General features: G+C 39.5%; 1 protein-coding gene across 5 annotated transcripts in view; it reads left to right on the top strand.

The window, feature by feature from the left end:
* Positions 1–25,899, top strand: part of CTNNA2 (catenin alpha 2) — a 1,099,255-nt gene that overhangs the window by 970,456 nt on the left and 102,900 nt on the right. For all 5 annotated transcript variants that reach the window (XM_019443126.2, XM_019443134.2, XM_019443137.2 and 2 more), the window contains 3 exons: positions 12,587–12,679; positions 13,518–13,674; positions 19,347–19,547. In XM_019443126.2, the coding sequence (XP_019298671.1) occupies positions 12,587–12,679; positions 13,518–13,674; positions 19,347–19,547 (451 nt within the window). The remainder of the gene's footprint in view (positions 1–12,586; positions 12,680–13,517; positions 13,675–19,346; positions 19,548–25,899) is intronic.

Below are 25,899 nucleotides of genomic sequence, written 5' to 3' on the forward strand. Positions count from 1 at the left end.
TTATAAGCCTGCAATGCAGCAGACACTGACAGCTCTGTCCCTTCCCTGGTACCTGAGGGACCTGGACTACCATCTAGTCTGGGCATGGCAATGGGTGAGCTTGTCCCTAGGGGAAAGCCCTGGAAAAGGGGAGCTGTATTCTGTACTCACACAAGCTTAGAGACAGACCAAGGGGAGAACTGAAACTTGATAAGAGAATGGGGAGAAAATTTAAATAATAAGAGGTGTGAAATGAAGAAAGGAAAAGCTGGCAATCAAGTACAGATGAGATGGAGCAAGCAGGTTTGAGGGACCAAGCCTGGAAAGGTTCCAGGAGGCAATGAAAAGAAAGAATGTATGTATAGGTGCCTGAGGTCTGGAAATATATGGCTGTTAAGAGTTGGAGCTTCTTTGAAGGTCGTTTCTTCAGTTTCTTCCCTTGTGTGGCTCAGTACTGGAGTCCAGTTATCTCCCATACCCCATTGCTCTAGTCTACTTAGAGCCCTCTAACGCTATAATAAGACAGGTTTCCAGGAATCTTCCTCAGAACAATGCCCATTGCAGTGACCAGGCACAGGCTTTTGCCAAAGAGATATTGGGGGTCCAGTACCTTCTGTTAGCTATACTCTAGGTCTTTGTGTTGAGTTCACTGTGCAGACTGCTGAAGCCCAAGGGGTGGGTAGAGTGGGGGGGGTAATGAAAGGCAAAGTGGATATCCAAGACGGATGCAAATTGACCATCTTGGCTAATTCAAAGAAACCCAAAGAATGGAGAGTGATCCTCCTGTTTCAGGAAAGGGTGGTTGAGGAGGCTATGCTATGAGATAAGCCACATGGAATTATTGACTCTTACTTGCTTCTCTTGACTCTATTTACCAGCAAACCACTTGTGTAAATGCTTGGGGGCAGTGGACAACATCCTTGAGGTCCTTCCAGGTGTCCCACTACTGTCCAACTCTCAGCTCTCCTGTCTCCCCCCTATCCCTTTTTTTTTCTTTCTTTTGTCTCAAAACTTACTGTTAAGTAGATCTGGGAGGGGCACATGGTTTTGTAGGCTAAGAATGTGAGCCCCTCCCTGATCTACTTGATTTTCTTAATTGCACTTGTGTCATAAATATCATGCCTTTGCCATTTCCTGCTATGCAGATGCTTTGGCATATTTGGCAGGTCTAACAAAATTAGCTGGTTGATTCAGCCCAAGTTTTCATCTAAATCAGGAGTTTGCAATCTTCTTTTGTAAAGGTCTAGATAGGAAATATTCATGGCTTGTGTGTATGTGGACTCTGTTGTAACTACTCAACTCTGCCCTTATAGTAAAAAAGCAGTCATGGAGCATATATAAGTGAATGGGTAGGATGTGCTCCAATACTACTTGATTTACCAAAAGAGGTGATCAGAGAAAGGAAAGACAGAAGAAATTTTAGATAAATATTACAGAGCTTAAAGAAAGGTCATTGTCCTTACATATTTCTCCAACAGCTTGCACAGGGGCCCTGAAGTTTCTACAATGGACATTTTTCCTTAAATTCTTAAGGACCTGAACATCTTAATTGGGTTAAGGTGTTATAGTAGGAGGAATATATTAGAGAATATTATATTTTCTCTAGGAGGAGAAAATAATTACCTGAGTGGATAGTTACTTTGATTAATCAATAGCATCCTTTTCTTGGGTAAGCTGTGATAAGAGGGAATAGGCCTCATTTGAGGTGGGTACAGGTAGGGAAGAAGGTAGGAAAACATCCAGGATAGGGAAGCTGCCTTGGAACTACATTTAAATGAGAGGGGCATCCCTCCTTTGTTTTTTTTTTTGTTTTTTTTTTTTTAACATTTATTTATTTTTTGAGAGAGTGAGACAGAGCACAAGTGGAAAAGGGGCAGAGAGAGAAGGAGACACAGAATCTGAAGCAGACTCCAGGCTCTGAGCAAGAGTTCAGCACAGAGCCTGACGTGGGGCTCAAACGCATGAACCGTGACATCATGACATGAGCTGAAGTCAGACACTTAACCGACTGAGCCACCCAGGCACCCCTTGGAACTACATTTATATCTGCTGTGTGAAAGATCTTGTACAGGGAGCTGTAGGGACCATAAAGATGAATAAAACACAACCATTCTAAAGAAGGTTAAATTTTAATTGAAGATGCATGATATCTGTATGTCTGCATATTTAATTCTGCATGTATGTAATTATCTACCCATCTGCACGTATCACAAGTCATGAATAAAACAATGGTATGTGGTAAGTCATCACTAGTGGTGCAGGCAGTAATCCTGAAGACATTCAGAAGAGTGATCTATTCGCTGGTGTGAATGGGAAGTCTTCAGAGACATGTGGACCATGAATTAAGCTTTGGCCAATTACTAACAATTTAACTGATGGAGGCATCTTCACCACTGCCCCCTATCCCCCCACCCCTCAAAAACAAAAAAACAAACAAACAAACAAACAAACAAAAAAAAACCCTGAGGCATAAAGTAGAAGTAGGGACTTCTCTCTTTTCAAGTTGGAATTTTGTGCAAAGGGGGCTGAAGTCACACATTCAGTATTGGCTTGGATAGATTCCCTCTGCACTGTGGTTATGGCCTTGATTCCACACTTCACTTGTCATCTTAAAATGTATGACCAGGCTATACAGAGTAGATGCACTTGTTTATTCATCTAGATCTTTTGAAAAATTCGTGGGCTTCTGCTAAAAGTCTCCACTGCCAGAGATAGATCCTGGGGCTCTGGGCCCCCTGAGGGAGTCATCTTACATATATGAAGGTCAACATGTTCTATTCACTTGGAAATCAGTTAAGATTGCATTTATTACATGGGACTCTGAAAAACCAAATAACAGTGAAAATAATAATTCATTTCCTCAATGAAAGGATGGAGAAAACAGAATCCCAGGAGGCCTTCAGTAATTAAAATGACATTATATTCACTGCATGATTTTAGATACCATATTCTAAATCTCTCCTCTCCTCTTCACATAGCCACACATTATTGATGAACAGGCATCAAGAAGGCATTAGGTTATATTTTATTGCATTATTTTAAGCCACTGAGGTTTTTATATATGAAAGGTATAGATTTATGCTGATGATTCAGCTATGAAGCAAGCACATCAATTTGTTCATGAATGTGAACTGGTGATTACCTCCATTAAAGTCAACAGGGCAGACTGATCACTTTAATTTGGGCAGAGGCATGCAAACAGCATTTTCAAGTGGTATATGTACCTAAGAACACAGACAAAAGTGCTGTTCTGTATCCCCAAGGAGCCCTAGGAATGCAGATTTGTGTTCTAATAGATTAGAAGCCTAGGCCAGGATACGAAGTGTGGTGGGGTTGGGAAGAAATCGCTGCCTAGCATCATGTGGCAGGATTTTGTACAAGTTTCATTTAGTATTAACTGCTCAATGCTGATTTGATAAGCTGCAAAAAGGATGGCACAGAGAACATCCACTTGTTCCCAATATCAGATCCTAGAACTTGGGGCCCTTCTAGCTATGACCAGGTTATGACAAGTTGAATAGTCCTCTGCTTTATACATATGGAGGGAACCTGGGGGATTTGGTAAATGAAAAAAATGGAATTGAGTATCTGTGATCCCAGCTATGTGCTAGGTGTAGTGAAGTCTTCTGTCCTACAAGAATTCACAGTCTCACTGAGAAAACATGATGTGGCTTTTTTTTTTTTAATGTTTATTTATTTTTGAGAGAGAGTGCAAGTAGGGAGTGGCAGAGAGAGATGGGGACAAAGGATCTGAAGTGGGCTCTGTGTTGAAAGCAGAGACCCCAATGCGGGGCTTGAATTCACAAGCTGAGATCATGACCAGAGCGGAAGCCAGTAAAGTGACTTTTACCAGAGCGCAAGTTGGACGCTTAACCAACTGAGCCACCCAGGTGGCCAGTAAAGTGACTTTTTAAGCAATGCTGATTTATACTGGTAGAATATGACTGATTTGTAGAATGAAGGTTGGAAAGGTGTTCAGATGATGTGGTTATGGCTGAGAAGGCAAGAAGAAACAGTGTCAGAGTGTGGGATTTGATGCTAGTGACATTGGAGAATTAGCAATTCATTTGTTGTTAGGGGGCTTTCGGCAAGCATTATGGCCACATGTAAGCAAGGGCTGGAACAGTTTGCTTGACCCAGAAAGTCCACTTCTGACGGGAGCAAAAACTGGATGCGTAAAGACGTATGTATGCTACTTTGTTTTTGGTAAAAGCAAACACTGGAAACTCCTTTAAATAAATTCCCTTTTTAAAGGGAATTGACTTACCAAATAATGAAGCAAAAACATTCAAGAATCTTACTAATTATTAAAAAAATAATTACAGGTATATAGAGAATCTGGAAAATATTTGTGATATAAGCAGTGAGCAAGACGCAAGTGGAGATCGCAACTTTAATGAAATTATGCGTAATGAAAGGATAAATTGTATGATTGATCATATGTAAAGTAGACATCCCTTTATTTTCTATCACTGCCTCTGTTACTTCCTATGTAGTAATATTAACAATAAAAACTTAATTTTTTTTTATTTTTATTTGAGAGACAGAGCACACGGGAGAGTGGCAGAGGAAGAGAGAGAGAGAGAGAGAGACAGAGCGGGAGAGGGGGAGAATCTTAAGCAGGCTCCACATTCAATGTGAAGCCCAACTTGGGGCTCGATCCCACAACCTTGGGATCATGACCTGAGCCAAAATCAAGAGTTGGATGCTCAACCAAGTTGACTTAAGTACTCTAGTCATGTTTCATTTCAACCTTATTGCCACTTTTTTGTTACTTTATAGTTCTATTTTATAGTTGAGAAAATCGAGGCTTACAGAGGTAAAGTACCCTGCTCAGCAAGGAAGGACAAGAGTCAAGATACAAACCCCAAGCTGCCCAACTGCATAGCCCAAGATCCTGACCGTTGTATGATATTAAAAATTAAAATGTATAGAATAATCAAGAGTTCCAGATGCTTTAGAGGGGTCATTAAAGACAGGAGCATAAAAGTACTTCTTACTTCCTTCTGCCCCCCCCCCCCCCCGCAGTGTTGTCTTGCTGTCCCCCAGCTGCCACCCTCTCCTTTGCCATTCTTCCCTGATCACATTATCCCTGCTGGCTGTGCCCTCTAACCTTCAGAACTTAAGTTACTAGCAGTGAAGTTGATAAACTCATCTCAGCCCGAAGCAGCTGCATTTTAAAAGGATTCCATGACATCTCAGCATGAAACAAACATGTTCTGGGACATCCAGACCTTTCAAGCTCTTCTCAAATCAAATTGTGAAGGTGGCCATGAAATATGCTCAGATGTCCATGTCTGTTGAAGTCCATCATCCTCTTAAGGTCAAATCCCTCTGTCTTAATATCAGCTCCTTCTGTCTTTCCTCTCACATTTCAGGCAAGGGTATCATCTTGTCTCTTCTTGAATTATAAAACCCCATCTGTAACATAAGAGGCATATTCTGTAGAAACCTACAAATTCTATACAAGCTAGGCACATATATTTTAATGCCGTTTGTGTGCTGATCTTATCAGTGTAGATAACTAAGTAAATCTTCAGACCGAGACCATAGCACCCTTCACTCCCCTGAGTGTTCTAGAGAACAACAGCTGGTGTGGAATTTGTGGCATCATCTCTTTATGGTTTTATATGGATAGGTGACTGTGGTGACTAGACATGCCATAAATTCCCTTTTAGTAGTAAATAAGTTCATTTTGTGCTCAAATTTACAATGATGAACCAATATTAACATGAGGAACAAGCACTTTATAAACCTCCAAATTGCTATTCTACTTTATTTCAATAGTATGCTCTTCTTAAAACACCACAATGATACCTGAAGCTGTAAAAATTAATGAAATGATAAAGTGTTTTGGGGGTTGAATGCACTGAATATGTGCTGGTGTTTGGAGTTGAACGGAATTACGAATATTAAAAAATGTAATTTGGTTTCCAGGACTAGAAAAGAAGAAAATGTTCTCGTCTTTCTGATGCACCTCGTATCACTTTGGAGTTAAATGCCTAAATACTTTATTAGCAGAGGTTTTTAATGTTTAATTAAAGCTCAGCCTTCCAGGCATTTTGGCTTTACTTGTAAATGTTCAGACAAGTCTATGGCATTTTTGAGATGGAGCTACTTTGGGTAGTGATGTCTACACAAAACCAAATTTCACAGCCATGATGGGCTGTTTGTTTGGAGATTTGAACTGTGTGGGTTTTTGTTTTTTGTTTTGTTGTTTGGTAATGGAAAACATTGTGCATTTTAAATGATCACAGTATATTTTTGTGAGGGCTCTAAGCATTTATGATTTGTCAATTTTAACTCTGCCATCATCGTCTCTGGAATATCTGCTTCTGGCCAACTGTGTTTATTATTAAAAGGCTAGGGAGTGGATGCCAATGGTACAAATGCAGTTCAAGGAGCAAGTTACTTTCTTTTTAAAAAATTTTTAGTGGTGCCTGAGTGGCTCGGTCAGTTAAACGTCCAACTCTTGGTTTCAGCTGAGGTCGTGATCTCATGGTTTGTGAGTTCAGGCCCTGCATGGGTCTCCATGCTGCCAGTGCAGAGCCTGCTTGGAATTCTCTCTGTCCCTCTCTTTGCCCCCCCCCCCACTTTCTCTCTATCTTTCTCAAAATATATAAATAAACTTAATTTTTTTTTAATTTTTTTAATTTATTTTTTGAGAGAGCAAGCAGGGGAGGGGCACCAAGAGAGGGAGACAGAATCCTAAGCAGGCTTCATGCTGTCAGTGCACAGCCCAATGAAGGACTTAAACTTAAGAACCATGAGATCATGACCTGAGGTGAAGTCAAGAGTTGGGTGCTCCCAAAGCTATCTACACATTCAATGCAATCCCAATCAAAGTTGCACCAGCATTCTTCTCAAAACTAGAACAAGCAATCCCAAAATTCATATGGAACCACAAAAGGCCCTGAATAGCCAAAGTAATTTTGAAGAAGACCAAAGCAGGAGACATCACAATCCCAGACTTTAGCCTCTAATACAAAGCTGTAATCATCAAGACAGCATGGTATTGGCACAAAAACAGACACATAGACCAATGGAATAGAATAGAAACCCCAGAACTAGACCCACAAATGTATGGCCAACTCATCTTTGACAAAGCAGGAAAGAACATCCAATGGAAAAAAGACAGTCTCTTTAACAAATGGTGCTGGGAGAACTGGACAGCAACATGCAGAAGATTGAAACTAGACCACTTTCTCACACCATTCACAAAAATAAACTCAAAATGGATAAAGGACTTGAATGTGAGACAAGAAACCATCAAAACCCTAGAGGAGAAAGCAGGAAAAGACCTCTCTGACCTCAGCAGTAGCAATTTCTTACTCGACACATCCCCAAAGGCAAGGGAATTAAAAGCAAAAGTGAACTACTGGGACCTTATGAAGATAAAAAACTTCTGCACAGCAAAGGAAACAACCAACAAAACTAAAAGGCAACCAACGGAATGGGAAAAGATATTTGCAAATGACATATCGGACAAAGGGCAAAATCCAAAATCTAAAGAGCTCACCAAACTCCACACCCAAAAAACAAATAACCCAGTGAAGAAATGGGCAGAAAACATGAAGAGACACTTCTCTAAAGAAGACATCCAGATGGCCAAAAGGCAGATGAAAAGATGCTCAACGTCGCTCCTTATCAGGGAAATACAAATCAAAACCACACTCAGATATCACCTCATGCCAGTCAGAGAGGCCAAAATGAACAAATCAGGAGACTATAGATGCTGGAGAGGATGTGGAGAAACAGGAACCCTCTTGCACTGTTGGTGGGAATGCAAATTGGTGCAGCCAGTCTGGAAAACAGTGTGGAGGTCCCTCAAAAAATTAAAAATAGACCTACCCTATGACCCAGCAATAGCACTGCTAGGAATTTACCCAAGGGATACAGGAGTACTGATGCATAGGGGCACTTGTACCCCAATGTTTATAGCGGCACTCTCAACAATAGCCAAATTATGGAAAGAGCCTAAATGTTCATCAACTGATGAATGGATAAAGAAATTGTGGTTTATATACATAATGGAGTACTACGTGGCAATGAGAAAGAATGAAATATGGCCCTTTGTAGCAATATGGATGGAACTGGAGAGTGTTATGCTAAGTGAAATAAGCCATACAGAGAAAGACAGATACCATATGGTTTCACTCTTATGTGGTCCTGAGAAACTTAACAGAAATCCATGGGGAAGGGGAAGGAAAAAAAGAAAGAGGTTGGAGTAGGAGAGAGCCAAAGCATAAGAGACTCTTAAAAACTGAGAACAAACTGAGGGTTGATGGGGGGTGGGAAGGAGGGGAGGGTGGGTGATGGGTATTGAGGAGGGCACCTTTTGGGATGAGCACTGGGTGTTGTATGGAAACCAATTTGACAATAAACTTCATATATTGAAAAAAAAAAAAAAAGAGTTGGGTGGTTAAGGGACTGAGCCACCCAGGCACTCCCAAGAAGCAAGTTACTTTCTTAAGGGAATCTGTATCACTTCCCCTTGCTGACTTCTTATCTTTCTAATCTTGCTGGTGATATCATTGTTTGTTTAACCTGTTTACACAGTGTGCCTCCAGAAGAGCAAAATATCATAATCTTTGAGAATCCTGAAAATTATACTAATTAGGCAGTCAGAAGAGAAGTGTTACAAGATGGATATCCTACCTCTCCATGATGTGCTGACTGATTCCCTCCCAGGACTACTGATTGTTCTTTTCTCTGAACTCCTAAGGCCCTTGTAGTTAGCAGCACACAATTTAGTGATGGCTGCTAAGCTTCCTCCTTTTCCTCAAGATAACTGGTTTTTGAGACACTAAGTCAAAGATAGAAGATTTGGCTCAGTCTTTTCAGCTTTGGCTTCCCCAAATTCATTGTTCTCAGAAGGTATAGAGGAGGGTTTCCTTTCCAAAGAGATTGTTGGGAATTTAGCATGGTTAGCTAAAGCAAGGAGCAATGCCATTTTTACTCATGATCTGGTTCCTTTCAGAAATCCCAAAGCAATCTAAATAGCCCAACACCTAACCATAAATGATATGCTTTATTGTTTTCTAAGATTCCATGATGGCAGATGACTCCTGTTGCCTCAGCTAATTTGTCAACAATTCGAGAGTGGAAAAATTAGAAGCCACAGCCAGCCAGTAAATGTTACCTGCTTGGTTGACTCAAGCAGGTTTCAAGGTTTTATTAAATTTAAACATATTGGTCAACATCTTTTGGGTTGCAGCCTGGTAACCGTAATCAGTTAATCTATTGTCTATTTTTTTCATATGAAATTTATTTTCAAATTGGTTTCCATACAACACCCAGTGCTCATCCCCACAGGTGCCCACCTCAATGCCCTTCAGCCACTTTCCCCTCCCTCCCACCCCCCATCAACCCTCAGTTTATTCTCAGTTTTTAAGAGTCTCTTATTTTTTGGCTCCCTCCCTCTCTAACCTTTTTTTTTTTTTCTTCCCCTACCCCATGGTCTTCTGTTAAGCTTCTCAGGATCCACATAAGAGTGAAAACATATGGTATCTGTCTTCCTCTGTATGACTTATTTCACTTAGCATAACTACTGTCTATTCTTTAACTCATATTAATCTTTTTCAAATGTCTAAAAATTCTACTTTACCATTCCCTTCCTGCCCCACCTCCCTTAGAAAGGTTATCATGATAAATTGGTTAAAAAAAACAAGGTGTGTGGGGGGAATCTTGTGATTTGAAAAATAGGACATTTTATCTTATGGGTTTCTAGTATAGCATCAGACCTGTAGTTAAAGAACAGGTAAAATAAGTAATCAAGTACTTACTTTGTGTATACAGTGGTCTTGGACTATTGCTAGGATATGAGCAGGCATTTTAAGATACAATAATGATTGGGAGCTGCCTCAAAGATGGAAACTCAGTGTTTGGTGCCAGAGTTGTAGAAATCACGGTGTATTACAACCATGTTCAGAGTCACCATCATGCCAATGGGTCCAGTGAGAAGCAGAAAGGGAAGCCTAAGGAAAACAGGAATTTGGATGGAATCCATGGCCAATTTAAGATATGTAAACCTGCCTGCCTTTGGAAATTGTGAAATCCTGAGCATCGTGTTGGAAATAGTTTCAGAATGTTTCAGAGTATAATACAAGGTAAATAAAATTCTGATTTTAAGTGGACTTAAACAGCAGGAGCTCATTGCAGAGTGGAGGCTGCCAGACTTCAGGATTTATGGATCAGTAAATTAAGGAGAATAATTAAAGGACTTTCGGGGTTGTTGGCTCTTCGTTTTTTCTAGGTGTTACTAGCCCTGTTCCCCCTAATTAGATTCAACCAGGCGATGAGGTTCCCATATTAGATCTAAGTCATAATAGAGTTTATTTAAATAAGGGATGAAGACCCATTTCAAAAGATACACGAGGAAGAGTCTGTTATCACCATGTAGAAGTTATTGGTTGGCATCTCCTTCACTCAGGAGCCTAGTTTTTCTCAGCCCTAAGGCTCCCTTGTTGTCATTCTATAGAGCCACATGCCAAACTCTTCAGCTTATGTCCACTGCTGTGCAAGAGGGTGATTGCAAGTCTCACACACCAGGAAAGGATGATAGAGAGAAAACAAAACCATCTGAAATCCTCATTTCATAAAATGGAAGGCTGTTCAACAATAGAATTAGGAAGAAATCACTTGAAGATTAAAGAATTGTAAATTAAATGTATACATCTTTCTGGAGAATTCACACCACCCCGAGTTGTTGTTTTTTTTTTTTTTTTTTTTTTCATGCCACTGTGAACAAGGAGCTCTGCATTCTGGACGCAAACAGTGGACCAAAAAATAGGAATCATTGTTTAGCACCATAGTGTTGGTAAATATCTGCTAGAAGGTGGTATGAACTTTGTCTAGTCAGATTAAAGGGGTAACTCAACTATATCTTTGAGAGTGTCTTTGGATGTATTTCAAATATATGCAATAAAAAACTATTAAAACTGCTCTTTAATTCAAAACACATGTATTGAGCACCAATTCTATGTCACATACATCATGTGGTGTTTGGAATATAAAATACACTGGAATATAAATACAACAAAGATAAATAAAAATATGGAGTGGAAACAATATAACAAAAAAATGGAGAACCTGTAATTCTTGCTTTGCCTCCAAGAAGCCTCATACCTCTTGGCATTTAGTATCCTATAAATGGATGCAGGAAGGTATATTGTCTTTCAAACAGACGTACTTGGAAAACTGAGTAAAATGGTGAAAATTATCTGAAGAATCCAAGATAAACTATAAAATATAAGAAACTGATAATTAACGTTTGGAAATTCCATCTGTGGTTTCTCATAGTACATATTCTCACTACAATAGATGTAAAGTGTTCTTCCTTAAAAGCTTCAAAATGGGATTCTCAATGATAATGATTTACTGAAGTAATCTTTGTAAGAATTCCTAGTATCACCATCTACCTATATCCTTTTGCTGATAAGGAAACAGCCCTCCAAATGTGAAGTGACTCTGTAACTAGTTAGTGGTTAAGCCTCCTGACCTCCAGTTCCATGCTCTTCACACTGTCTGACTAAGCTTTCTTTTGCATTCGGAACGCCGCACGTGTGTTGCATTTTAATCTCCCAGGGCATGAAGTCATGGTAGAGAGGCCGCCTGGTTTTGGAGAGCAGAGGTGGCAGGATACAAAAGGGCAGGTGGCCACAAGGCTCAGGGGATTCTCAGTCTGCTAATCACTTGTTCTACTTGCCCTCCTGCTCCTAGCCCTGGTGGCCATTCTCTTCTCCTTTGCCCTTTCTAATCCCCATCCTCTTGTCCTCTTGGCATCAGTCTGATGGGACTGATCAGTGTTCTGATGGTAGCTTTGTGTGCTGTTGACCTTGGCCAATCAATCTGACCTTGTATTACCACCTCTCACTCCTTGAAGAGGAGGAATAATACAAATTGAAACGCTTGACCAGGGAGCTTAAATTCAGTGCAGCTGTTTTGGCTGGTATAATGTTTTAAAAAAAATTAAAACTGAATGCCTTTTTACTAAACTCACATATTCTAATTTGTTGTACACTGTATCGTTGCCTACTGGATTATATCAGCCTTTCCTATCTGTTTCTCAGACCTGCCTGCCCCCTGAAAGTCCTCGAGTGGGCTACTGGTAGACTAGCAGTTTCCTGACAGACTCTGACAGGCAGATATGGGTTCCTTGGGGTAGAACGCCTTCATTTTCAACTTCTTGTGAATCTCCTTTAAATCCTAAGTGCACTGCAGTGTCTCTCTCGCTGGTCAGAGTTTAGCGCTTGTGTGGCCAAAATCATGGCCACACTTCATGATGAGTATTAGGGAGCTCAAGTGAGAGTATAAGTCACAAGAGCAGTCCACAGAGGAAAATGGATCAAAGCAACCCAGTTAAAATACATTATTGTGTGTGCTTGAGAATCTTGAAGCAATAATTTGCTATTAGCACCTTACTTTTCTGGACTAAATGTCTAATGTAGCATAGTAACTAGTAATATTTGGTAAATCACTGAAAGGCATCCTTATTTGTAGCAGGATTCCCCTGGAAGAGATGACTCCAGAGAAGGAGTAAGGTCATGCAACAGTACACTTCCCCTTTGCCCCAACATGATTTTCACTCAAGTCCTTTTCAATCCAGGTTGCCAACTTGGCCTGTTCCATTTCCAACAATGAGGAAGGGGTGAAATTAGTCCGGATGGCAGCCACCCAGATTGACAGCCTGTGTCCCCAGGTAAGCCTCATCTACTTTGTTTCAAAAGCCCATTGGTGACCTGATACTCAGGGACTTCTCTACTCAGGCCCTCATGTCCCTCCCTGCCTTGTCTTGCCATCATTCCTGAGCTGTTTCAAGGTGTACCTTTCTCAAAAAGAATTTCTAACTGTTCCAGTATTCAGAATAACCCTGGTAATTATTGTCTTTTCCACTCATACTGCGTTTGTTCTGTTTATTTTGGGCTGATTTTTAAATGTTCCATTACTATTTTCCTTGTCTCAACTAAATTACAACTTTGCACATGTAGAACAGGAGTTAGCTTTCTACCACATCTGAATTAAGTAAATAGGACTTGTCCAGTAAACACTTTTTGAAACCTGAGGCTAATTACTATATCTTAAAACAAAGAAGAGGGGAGCCTGAGCGGCTCAGTCAGTTAAGCGTCTGACTTCAGCTCAAGTCATCTCACGGTTCATGGGTTCAAGCCTCATATCAGGCTCTGTGCTGACAGTTCAGAGCCTGGAGCCTGCTTCAGATTCTGTGTCTCCCTCTCTCTCTGCCCCTCCCCTACTCACACTCTATCTCTCTCTGTCTCTGAAAAATAAATAAGAGCTAAAGACAAAACAAAAAACATAAAATCTGTCCATTTAAAAAAGAAGAAACACAGCGTAAACAAAAACCAATGGTAGCTGATAACATACTTCATGTTTCATGTTTCTGATTGTCTTCTGAACACTGAGAACCCACTTAGAACCCCTGACAAACTACAGGGTCCAGGGTTTCAATGTGATCTCTGACCTTGTTTCTTTCTTAAATAGTGTAGTCAGCATCTTTCTGGATTGTTTCTAACAAATAGGTCATCAATGCTGCCCTCACACTGGCTGCCCGACCACAGAGCAAAGTTGCTCAGGACAACATGGACGTCTTCAAAGACCAGTGGGAGAAGCAGGTCCGAGTGTTGACAGAGGCCGTGGATGACATCACCTCAGTGGATGACTTCCTTTCTGTCTCAGGTAATCACAAATAGGCCCTTACAAGGCAACTGGAGAACAGAATTAGGAATATCTTGAAAATGTCATGGGCCTCGGTTTCAAGTGCTTTTCTTGGCCCTATAAGCTTTCAGTCATCTCTGCAAATGTGACTGTAACACCCTCTTGGAAATTTTTCTTTTGTGTGCACATTATTTCAAAACAATGGGTCAAAGCATGGGGGTCGGGTGTGGAAACACAACTTTCTGATAAAGAGATAAGCAACCTGAAGAGATTATTTAAGGAGACATGGGTTTCTTTTTAGCTTCTAGAGTTTTTAAAGCAGATTGGCCTTGGATACATCCGAATCACCCATCTTAAAAAAGGGTATGAGATGTGAGATTGGTTAGTTCTCATGGTTTATATTTTAAAATAATAATAATAATAATAATAATAATAATAATAATAATAAGTCAGCTAGCACAATTTGGCTGTGTCTAAGGGGGTCATTTTTTCCAATAAGTGAAGTTACCCAGGTTTGTGATACCTTTCTCTAAACATATTTGCCCACACACATTTGGCACAGTTCACCAAGAAGAGTCTCTGTGGGATGAGTTGGGGAGGGAGTTGCTGCAAACATCAGCCTCCTTTGTGAGGCATTAAAGGTAATCAAGTGAACCTTGATAATTCAAACTGACCAGATGTTGACTCTACCCAGAGGTAGACCTGGCCTTGACCAGGGCCTGCCTGTCCTTGGCCAACTGAGGCCTGAGAGGAAAGGGGTCACAGCATTGCTGGTGGGATCCAGGCAGAAGGAGCATCTGACTGCAACACTGTAGAAGGAATTTCTGGGGGAGCTCATCATATTTGGAAATACTGTCTAGGTGCTGTCTTTGCTTTTCATGAAGAAACAGACAATGAATTCCCACTGGGGGCTTGTGTTTGAAGCTTATGTCTGAGAGCAGCAGAGTCCAATCTGTAGATCTGATGGATAATCAAAAACCCAACTTTGAAACCATGGAGAGCAAGAGAAGAAAAATGGGAAACATGAGTGAATACCTCTTCAGTGTCTAGAATTTGCATGACACTATGCTGTTTGCTTTAATTCTCCCCCAAAATCTGCAATAAAGATATTAGTATCCCAGGGCCTGCACTGAGTGGGGAGGTAACTGGGCAGAGACGGTATGAAAATCCTGATTATCCTCTTCAGAAGCTACATAATTCTCAGTAAGTTAGGATAGTGGGAAATTGCCGTTGGTGCTTCCAGCTTTCGTTGGGTTCTCTTCTCTCCACCTCTGGTACCCTCATTCCACTCTCTCATCTTTTTCAAAAGCCTGTCTTGTTTTTCACTCCCAAGATGCTCTGTTTCTGGTGACTTTTCAAAGCAGCTGTTCATTTAAATACCCCCATATCTGGCAGCTAGCTGATAAAGACCTTAATACGTTGCCATTTCTGAGATTGGCTTCGTTGATGGCTGAGTCCTAATAATGTAAAAGATATCTCAGAAGTGCATTTCTCATGCAATGCATAGCAATGGTTTAGGTAGACATGTTGGGGATTTGGATGGTGTGGAATAAGAGGGTGGCTGCCTCTGTCTCATGTCTTGTCAGTGTTTGCCAGGATGACTATAGTGCCCGCCCCCCCAGACAGGGCAGCGGCTCTCCCTAACTGGCCTCAGATCTCACAGCAATCCTGATAGCTGGAAATGTTATTCTGCATCCCCCTTTTCCTGCAAATGAGTAGAAAATATGCATTGGACTACCTTTTGCAAAGAGGAATCATTTCAGAACTTAAAAATTTCCCAACTTCTCCTTTTCTTTAAATGCATGTACAAAAATTTCTGAGAGTAGGGAAAAGCAAGGTGAGGAGGTCTTATCTCAGACCGTTTCAATAGTGCAAAGCTTTTCTTAATTTTCTTCCACCAGCCCTGCCTCTTTGCCACCTTTCTCCCTGCCATTCCTATGTGCATCTCATTATTACCAGCAACAAGAAAAGGCTTTGGCTTCCGCTGATAACACTGTGCAGTCCAACCCCAGCGGTACAAGTGCCGCGGCATGCCATGACAGGAAAATGAACAGGCGCTGTCAGGGAGCCAGCCTTGGCAGGGCCTGCTGGAGCATGCCTTTGGAGTTGACAATTGGAGGTGGCAGCTACCTTTCTACAGACGGACTTGACAAATAATGACCCAGCCTTCTCTGTCCTGCCGGTGGGCTATGGATACAGCCCAATTGTTGGGGAAACTACTTCTCATCTCCTCTCCGAGCTGAAGCCAAAACATTTGCATCAGTAAATTGCAAGTCTGGCCCAGGAGATATTTTGGAATGGCATTAATGATATTTTATGTATCAGTTTCTTCTTAAGGGAATATCTATTCTGGCAGGGAACTCTATCTTAAAAACAACCAAAAAATCTTTGTTTGCAAAAGACTACAGTTTTGTTTTGTTCATGCTACCTGAACCTGTGTGCCTGAGTGCTTAATTTGTCCATATGAAATGCAACAAGTTTCAGGAGCAATGATGCTAGCTATTAACATTACAGAAGCAAAACCAATTTTCAGATGTGGCCCAGGCTCATAAAAAAGTGAAATGGCTATGTTAGAACACTTAAGTTTTTCCCACTGGGTAAAAACTACAATTTTTAATAGTGTTTTAAAATAAGTGTGTTGGCATTAACCGTGTGACAGTTTAATTCTTGGGTTTGGCTCACATAGTAGCAGCCATCTAAGATCTGAAGAAGAGATTAACTCAATCCCATAATGTCCAAGAGTTGTGTTTTGTTGTCTGCCTTTTCTTATTTTTCTTTTGACTCCAGAGTCTTGAGTTTGTGAGAATTTTTAGAAGGAAACAAGGAACTTAGGTTTTGAATTTAGAATCTATATCTTTAAGCTTTATAATAATCAAATAGTTTGGTCATCAGTAATTTTTATAACAAAACTCATCTTTTCTGAAACAGTAAGGCTGCAAAAATTCAAATTCATCACAAAATATATTGCAGTCAAGTGTTTTATGATATGTTTAAAAGCCATGCTTCATATCCGGATATGACATGCAAAGTACCTGAGCGGTTTTTCCCAGCAATGGAGCCCTCTCTGGAATACCTATGCTTTTTATTATTACTTTCTCTACTGTGTTCTTTTCTAGTTGGGACAGCATTCCTGTCTTTACTTCTTGAACTCTTTCTCTTGAAAATACCTTAGAATAAAAGTACATAAAATGGTCTCCTATTAACAAACATGTTTATTCAGTGTTTTTTCTTTGATTACCTGCTGTGTATAAGGCACTGTCATTCCAAATATTTTGGAATAAGGCATTCCAAATCTTAGCCTTTACATGTATACCATCCACTACGAGAACTACTTTATGAGGAAATGGTGATTCGTTTTTCCCTTAAAGGGGTACCCTGATTGGAAAATGCTGGGAAATCCTGAGCAAATTATCTTAGCATTTAAAAAAAAAAAAAAAAAAAAACAAAACTTGATTAAGAAAAATTAGTCAATAAATTATAAAACCAATAAAATTAATACTTTATTCACACAGCATGATTTATTAAACTGACCATTGAACGAATTAGTTGATGATTTGCCTAATTAAAAGCAATGCTTTTGGTGTTTTGGGTTTTCAGCTTCTGCTAGCCTCCTTCAAATATGTATCATTTATATCTATTAAAGCATATTCTTTTTCTTGTGTCTTAATTAAATGAGTTGTACATTTCTAGTTTGGGAAATAGTTGTTTTCTTTTCCCCTTTAAAACCTATCATTTCATTTTAAGATATTAGGTCATGAGTGGACTTCTTAGAATTAAAAAAAAAATTAGCAACTCCAGAGAAATTATTAGGATATAATATAATTAGCACATTCCATTTCTGTTCTGAATGCAGTTAGAACAGAGATGGGATCTCAAAATTCCATGCATGGAAAAGCAGTAGCTTTCGTTGTACTTCTGTGTTATTCAAAGACAATAGTGGATGGATGCATGCTTTTGATACGCAGACCCTCCCAGTTGCATACTTTTGGAGACCTGGACATATTTGAATTGTCTGGAGAGATCCAGCAGGGCGGCAAGAAGAGCAGTGAAAGAGGCCTTTTAAAATCAAATTTTTGTATTTGAAATTCTGTACCAAGTTGCATTTGAGTAAACCTTTCTCCCAGGTGTCCTTTTAAGTGAGTTTGCGTGACACAATCCAGGATTTCAGAAAGGGGTGGTTTTCAAAAGTTCCTTAACCAAACTAAAAATTTGGTAAAGTCTAAATTGTCACAGCCGTTTCTATTTTACTCAGGAAAATATCGGCATTTAGAAAGTATTACTTTTTGTGAGTTTAAAAAATCTGAATATTAAAATTGTCTCATTTTTTCCTATTCTAATTTCTATTTGAAATTAGGGAACAAGAGAATGTAGAAATCAGAAATCCGTAATGGTTCAAATGAGGTAATCCTATTGTAGGAGGTCAAAGCAGAGGTTCCATGACACAGAGTAAGTTATACTTTGCAAGTTTCTGCCGAGGGTCCTGACAGAACGCTTAGTCCTTCTGCCTGACTGGCTTCAGGAAAGTAGGAGAGATCCATGGTGGAGACTGGTGTTGGTGCAATACCTTACCCTCTTTCCCTCTTTAGGTAGGAACTTTTAATTTCACACGTAGCCCTAGAAACTTCTCGAGGAAGTAATAATTTATTTTAATCCTTTATTAACTGTTGAATTTGACAGTTATAATTATTTGAAGTTACCAGATTACTTTAGACTATTTCTCACTTGTTCTCTTTATTTATAGTGAGTGTGTGTCTATGTGAGTGTATTTTCAGCTTAAGTTCTTCTCTTTCCACAGAGCACTAAACGTTTCAACATTTCCTTAGAATTGTGTTTCCAAAGAATGTTTAAGGGATATAATTACAGATCTCACTTAGGACATGTGAAATACAAAATTCCATACTTGTAAAACCATGAGGGACCAGATTGCATGTTTTCTCTATGCTACTAGAGAGTGAAACTCCCCAGCCTGCCTGCCTGGATTCTACTTTGGGCAATGAGGGAGAGTGGTGACTGACCTTGACTCTAAACTGACGAAACCAGCCACAAGACCCGATGTTATTTTAGTTGTGGAGAACATTGTGATCCTCTTTACCTGGTCAGTTTTCCTACTGTATATACCTTGCGCATGACGTGACCTTAAGGATGGATGAGGTGACAATTGTTTGTTTTAGAGTTTCCCTTAAATGCCTGCTAAATAAAAACTGATCAAATAAGCAGGCACCCAGAGCTCGATTCTGGTCATGTTTGGAAATGTTTCTGCCTGATCAGGTTGACTTCATGTTCACTGCCACAACCACTACTAAAATGCAATAAATCTGAAACATTGAAAAAGACGCTCAAAGTGTGCTGTTCAAAGTATGGTCCCCAAACCCACAGCATTACCATCACTTGGGAACTTGGTAGAAATGCAATTTCTTGGGCCCCATCCCAGACCTATGGAATCAGAAACTTAGTAGGATGGCACCTTCACACTCTGTATGATGCTGTGAGCCCTTTAGCTAGTGCTCAAGGTTGAGAATTGCTATTGTAATTATACACTATGTTCTTTAAATGTTATTTCAGTGTTATAAAGGTATGTTTTGCATGATGGCTCATGATAGTTGATGAATCTCTCTTAGATTGCTTACTAAGTGTGTGAGTGGCATAAAATCATATCAATGAGCACGTGTGTATGTGTGTGTGTTTTTCCACAGAGAATCACATCTTGGAGGATGTGAACAAGTGTGTGATAGCCCTCCAAGAAGGGGACGTGGACACTCTGGACCGGACTGCAGGGGCCATTAGGGGCCGGGCAGCTCGAGTTATACACATCATCAATGCTGAGATGGAGAACTATGAAGCTGGTGTTTATACTGAGAAGGTTCTGGAAGCTACAAAATTGCTCTCTGAGACAGGTAAACACAGATATTAGATTCAACCAAAATGTCAATGCCATGATTAATTTTTGTATTTGAATAAATCTTTTGCATTGTCTGTTTTAGGTTTCTGTGCCTCAATGTTACACATGGTAATAGGAATACTCTTGGTTTCTTGAATTTGAATAACTATAGCAGAAGAACAATTTTATTGCTTTGTATGTGTGTGCGTGCATGTGTGTATTATATATTACTTTATAGTTTTTATCTGTAGTCTCATTTGATTCTCACAAGGACCTTATGAAGTAGGCAGAGAGATTTTTATTATGTCCAATTACAAATGTGAAAGTGGTGGTTGAAATGAGTTAAGAGATTGGAAAAGGTCACAAATCTAGAAAACAGTGGAGGTGTGATGGGAACTTGGAATCTTGAACTTGAAACCATTTCTGTGTCTATTTCTTGAGAAGATTGGCTCTTGAGGAAGGACTGTGAACAACTAGGAAAAAGTTTTAAGGCTCTAGGTAGTGTCTGGATATGAAGTTATCAAAGAAAGGGGATGGTGGCAGCTAAAAATGGGTCAGACCTTGAATACGTGCCTTGCCCCTCTAGGAAAGCCTTCTATGCCTTCTTCTAGGGCACATGCTGTCCCTAGGGGATCACTGCTATGGTAAGACATGGTTACTCATGAGAGCCTGTCATAGCTCCCTGCTGCATTGGGATGGAGAAAGAAAGAAAAAAAAAAAAACAACAAGAACTTACTTTCACTGAGTTAGCATAATAACCCATAACTGTACCAAAGCCTGGCCTATTTTTAGTAGTTTTTGTTCTTGGCTAGTGTTCCTGGGCTTTAGAACCTTTCTCAAGTACCTAAAGCTGTGTGCATTTATCTGTATATGGGGGGGGGGGTGTGGAAGTGTGGTTAGAAAATTTAGGGTAGAGACGACAAAGGAATAGAAAAAGGGAATTTAAGTTTATATTGGATGGGGTTATGAATAGATAAAGAATTGAGTCATGTATGCACAGAAGGACCTTTCCTCAGACTTCAATAGGGCCCTTTCCTGTTGTATAGCTGGACTGCAGAACCTATTAGGATTAAAAGAAATAATAAATGTATTTCTGAAAGGTCAGATAAAGCAGTGTATCAAGTTCTACATGATACAGCATGTTAGTCGAAATAGGTTTCTTTCTATAGGGAAAAGGTTATTTACAAAGACTTCTGTAGATATTTGTTAGTCTGAAATAGCAAGGAAAAACAACAGATAAACAGAGACATTGCTTGTTCGCTTTGAAATATAAGCAGAAAGGGAATAGTGTAACATCAGATAATAAAGAGAACATCCAGGGATTGTTGCTCTTGAGAATCATGGCAGACATAGAATTAGAAATAATAACAATAATGATAATAAGATATATCTGCATTTTAATTAGCTGAAATTGAGCACTGTTTTCTTTCAAATAGGTTTGCCCTTTGCATTCAATAGAGTAGCACAAAGCAAGTCACTCAGTTCTTTCTTCACTTGGAAGAATTAAAAATAGGCATTTTACCCTCCAGTATAAGGACTCTTTTCTTCACCCTTTAGGGAACCCTCTCACATTTTTGTGGCTCTCAGTTTCTGGCCCATTCGCTCTATTCTGTTACAAAGTCTGAACATCACATGGTCTGTCAAACACATAGCAGCACTCCCTTGGGTCTGAGACTGGGAAGAGCAGCAGAGAAGGATTGAAGATGTGAAGACAGGACTCTGAACACAGGACTGCTCCTGACTCATTGGAACGCTCATTGTAAAAGGTGAAAGACACAGAGCATATTGCCACCTTACATGTGACTTTGTGCACACCAAGAACTCAGGCATTGTTCAAGAGATATTCTGGGGTTGTTTTCTCAATGCCTTTTGTGCTGCTTTAATGAACAGAGGACATGATGCCCATTTGGGTCAAAATCTGCTTAATGGCAAGGGCAGCATGCTTAGTTGATGGAAATATTTTTACATAATTTTTGCTCAAATTCTTGAAACGTAAATGACTTTCTGGTTGATTTTTTTTTTCCAAACAACAAAATCGGTGAAATATGAAACAGAGCAATTCATTCAGGATTGTTGTTGCTCATTAAGATTTTGCTCTTACTTGTTAACTGTCAGAGATTTTAAAACTTATTCCAACCCTTCCTTGCAGTGACTGAATACTGTAGGGACTTAACTAAATATACCTTTCTGACTCTGAAGTCCACATCCAGATCTTAATTGAACAGAGAAGATGCACAAGACATTTAGGTTCTTTATATTTTTCAAGAACTATTGATGATAACTAGGAAAGTCATCAGGTTGAAGAGATTGAAATAGCTTCTACACACCTGCAGTTGAAAATATTGGAATATGTGTCAAGGAAAAGTAGATGTTGGTGGGCTAAGAACTAGAATGCACAATGTATACACATCATTTTGTGGCTTTCTTCAGTTTTGTTTCTTAAGCGGAACTGATACTGTTTCTTTAGGAGTAACTAGGGAGGTTGTCAAAGAAATGCAGGCAAAAGCTTGAGCTGTTAACTCACTGATGCTAATGAGAATTGTTAGGACTATACCAGACACTTGGAGTTCAGGGAAGACTGTAGGAGCAGTTTGGCGATTATGATTGTGCAGTTTTGTTGAATTAGTCCTCTTGTCAGTGTCTGGCTGTGCTTGGGAGACCTATGTCCTCAAAATAAAAACTGCTATGCATATTATTAATGCCCAGATTTCTACTTTTCAGCTAGTGCTTGGTTTGTGATTTTTTTTTTTAAAATTAAAGCCACATTGAATTGTTCACTGTTTTCTTTTGAGCTTATCAAACTTTGCCCTGAGAGTCCATTTTATTTGGGGAGAGATCACAGGGGCAGTGGGCAAAAAGGCAAAGGAGCCAAAAGGAAGAATGAGGAAAAAGAAAAGGAGTCCAGAATCTGGATGACAAAATGTCATGTTTCCTTCTGCCTACCACAACCTACCAGGTTCTATCCACGCTTATGTCTGAGTTGTTCTATTCAAGACCTTAAGGCAGAAGTTCTCAATCTCTGTACTGCTGACAGTTTAGGTAATTATTTCTTGAGGGAGTGTAGCTGTCTTGTGCATTATAGGATACCTAGCACCCCTGGCCTTTACCCACCAGATGCTTAGAGGACCTCTTTTCTTCCCCATTCCAAACTGTGACAACTAAAAGATTTCCAGACAGCACCAGAGGTTCTTGGAGGGTAGACAAAATAGCCTCCATTGAGGATAGATGCTCTAAGGGGAAGAAATATCCCAAAATAGGGACAAGTTTAAACAAGGCAAAATGGAGCCTATGTACTGTTGCCATAGGATAAGAGAAATGAAGGGGATGTGGTAAGAGAAGACTTACATATAAATTACAAAGAAGAATCTAAAAAAAGGGCTGAACGCTCATATCTTGAGTTGACCAGACTTTGCTGATAAATGGATTTGCAAACATAGGCCAGCCCCCATTGAGACATGTAAATCTTGCCAGGGAGCACCTCTGCAGAAAGACTCCCATTTTACTACCTGACTGCCTTCTCTGCGTGGCTAAAAATTGAAAGGGATCCAAAGAGTCACATAACAGTCTGTGGTTGATTTTCCATGAATCACTTTCTCAGTAAAGATAGTGTTTTGTTGAAGAATGCTTTTTGTGTTGTTATGAATGCTGAGTGAAATTTGAGAAAATAAATTTGTGGGTTATTCGTATGCTAAAATCCTAGAGCAACATTATATAAAAAATTATCTATTTTTTATAAAAACTATCTAGGGTGATGAAAACACAACCCTAATCTACATCAGACCCATTAAATACTTACATAGCATATTTGATGGGCTCTTCACTAAAACCTGAAATGGAACAAATTGCCAACAACTTGGTAGTAAGTGTATGCACGGTTGACCAGACCCATCTTAAGAGATCTCATTTACCAAGTCAGATTGCTGCAGGAGGTTGAGAGGAGGCGAAAGTACATCCAGTGATAGCATATTTAGATATATAGAGAGTAGTTCATCTTCACTGAATGGATTATATTGAAATGTCAGTTTTATAAATTTGATAGCTGATATAAGCTTGTGGCAATGTGAATGTGATTGGGTTGAAGGATCTTTGATATTCTGCCAGCAGTCCCCTCTTTAGAGGGCACAAATAAAAAAAGTGGGGGGGAGAAAAAGAGGAAATAGGAAAAAACGTATTTTAAACGAAGACTCCATGTTAGTGGGCACTGCATATATGAAGATTAAAATTCCAATATTTTAGGAACATGTGGTCCAAACAAATGGTACAGTTTTCTTTCATTCTGTTTTTAAAATTTTTATTTACTTATTTTGAGAGAGAGAAAGAGAGAGCGAGCGAGCACGAGCATGCACATGCATGAATGGGGGAGGGGCAAAGAGAGAGAATCCCCCAAGCAGTGTTGGTGCTGTCAAGATCTCATGAACTGGGAGATCTTGACCCCAGCCAAAACCAAGAGTCAGATGCTCAACTGACTGAGCCACCCAGGTGCCCCTCTTTCTTTCTTTCTTTCTTTCTTTCTTTCTTTCTTTCTTTCTTTCTTTCCTTTTCTTTCTTTTTCTTTTCTTTTCTTTTCTTTTCTTTTCTTTTATTAAGACTATTTCTTTTAGAATAGTTTAACGTTCACAGCAAAATTGAGGGGAAAGTACAGAGATTTCCCATACACCCCTTGACCCCATAGCAGGCATCAGCTCCCCTATGATCAGGATGCCCTATCAGAGTACATTTGTTACAACTGAAGAACCTGCATTGATGCCTCATAAGGGTCCAATGTCCATAGATTACAGTACTGTTCACTCATGTATTTTCTGTGGGTTGAGACTAATGTATAATGGCAGGTATCCATTATTATGGTGTCATTATTATGGTATTATGGTATAATTCATTATGTATGGTATCATACAGTATATTTTCATTGCCCTAGAAGTCCTCTGTACTCTGCCTATTTATCCCTCGCCCCCTCCCACCTCTGGTACCACTGATCTTTTTACGGCTTTCCATAGTTTTGCCATTTCCAGAATGTCATATGGTTGGAATCTTATAGTATATTGCCTTTTTAGAGGTCTTCCTTCACTAGGAAGAGATGGTATAATTTTTACTTTCATGCTTTTGTAATGTAAAGTTTTCATAAGAACAACAAGGAATTTTTTACACCATTTCTATATATTTTGCCAAAAAATACAAGAGGATCAGCAAACAGGAAGTACCAAAATTGGAAACTGTAACAAAAGGTAAAGCTTTGTCAGTACAATGTAGTAGAACAGATCCAGATTAGGAATCAGAAGAAATCAATTCTTTGACTTTTACTAACTAAATATAACCTTAAACTATTTAATGCCTCTGGGCCATAGCTTCTCCCGTATTGCCTGATGTTTTGTCATCCAAGGATGGTTAATACTGTTGATTTCAGAATAAATGTGTCATTGTTTACTGACCCAATATGGACAGTTGTTGCCCATTCAAACCATTCTGTTTCAACCTATTCAAACAGGTTCTGTTTGAACCCTGTGCTTTACCCAGACAGGTGCAATCATTTCCAGGCAAAACATATTCATTCTGCTTCCACTTTCCTTCCTGTGATATTCTCCATTTCTTCCTCCGCCTCTGCTTCTGTGTATTGAACTTATACTTGAAGACATGGCTCATTCTCAGTTGAAGAGAATAGGGAACTGTATCAGTCTTTTGATGTTTTGTGTGTCATCTTCAATATCTGCTTCAATGACCCCCAGCTAGATCATCACTTCCTAGAGGCAGGTGTTTCTGTAAGTACCTAGGACCTAGAGCAGTGTTATCACATAATTAGCATTTAATTTACATGCATTGATTAAGTGAATATAAAAAATTAGGACATTATGTTTCATTAATTCTGACTAGAGAATATGTCCATTAGCAGCCTCTGGCTTACTGCTCAGGATTTTAAGATAAATAGAGACTTCTTTTCCTCTCACTTTGTATATAGTAAAGGAGAGCAATCTGCTTGGCCACGTAGTGTATGCTTACTCTATTTGGACTGATTCTGTTGCTAGTAGGATTAGGTTTTATCATTGGACAGGTCTGGGTGACTTGCCTATCCCAGTAGCTGGATGTGTGTGTGGGGGGGTGTAGACAGAGGTAAAATCAATATCAGAAGGAGGTGGAAGGGCCAGCTTATGGGAAGACAAAATATTAGATATTACGGATAGGAAAGGCCATTACAGTCTAAGTTACTTCTCCATGACTGACTTTGAAATTAGATTATGAAAGTAATGAATTTCAACAGAAGCTGTAATGACCAAGATTGTTCACCCTAGACATCCTAATATCTTTTAAATGCATTTTAATATAACCCTGGCTATTGGTATAAAGTATCTTATTTTTCTCTGAAAGGTCAAAATGAT

The sequence above is a fragment of the Panthera pardus genome, unplaced genomic scaffold, assembly GCF_024362965.1.
Source record: "Panthera pardus isolate Hobbes unplaced genomic scaffold, ASM2436296v1 HiC_scaffold_25, whole genome shotgun sequence".
Lineage (NCBI taxonomy): Eukaryota > Metazoa > Chordata > Mammalia > Carnivora > Felidae > Panthera > Panthera pardus.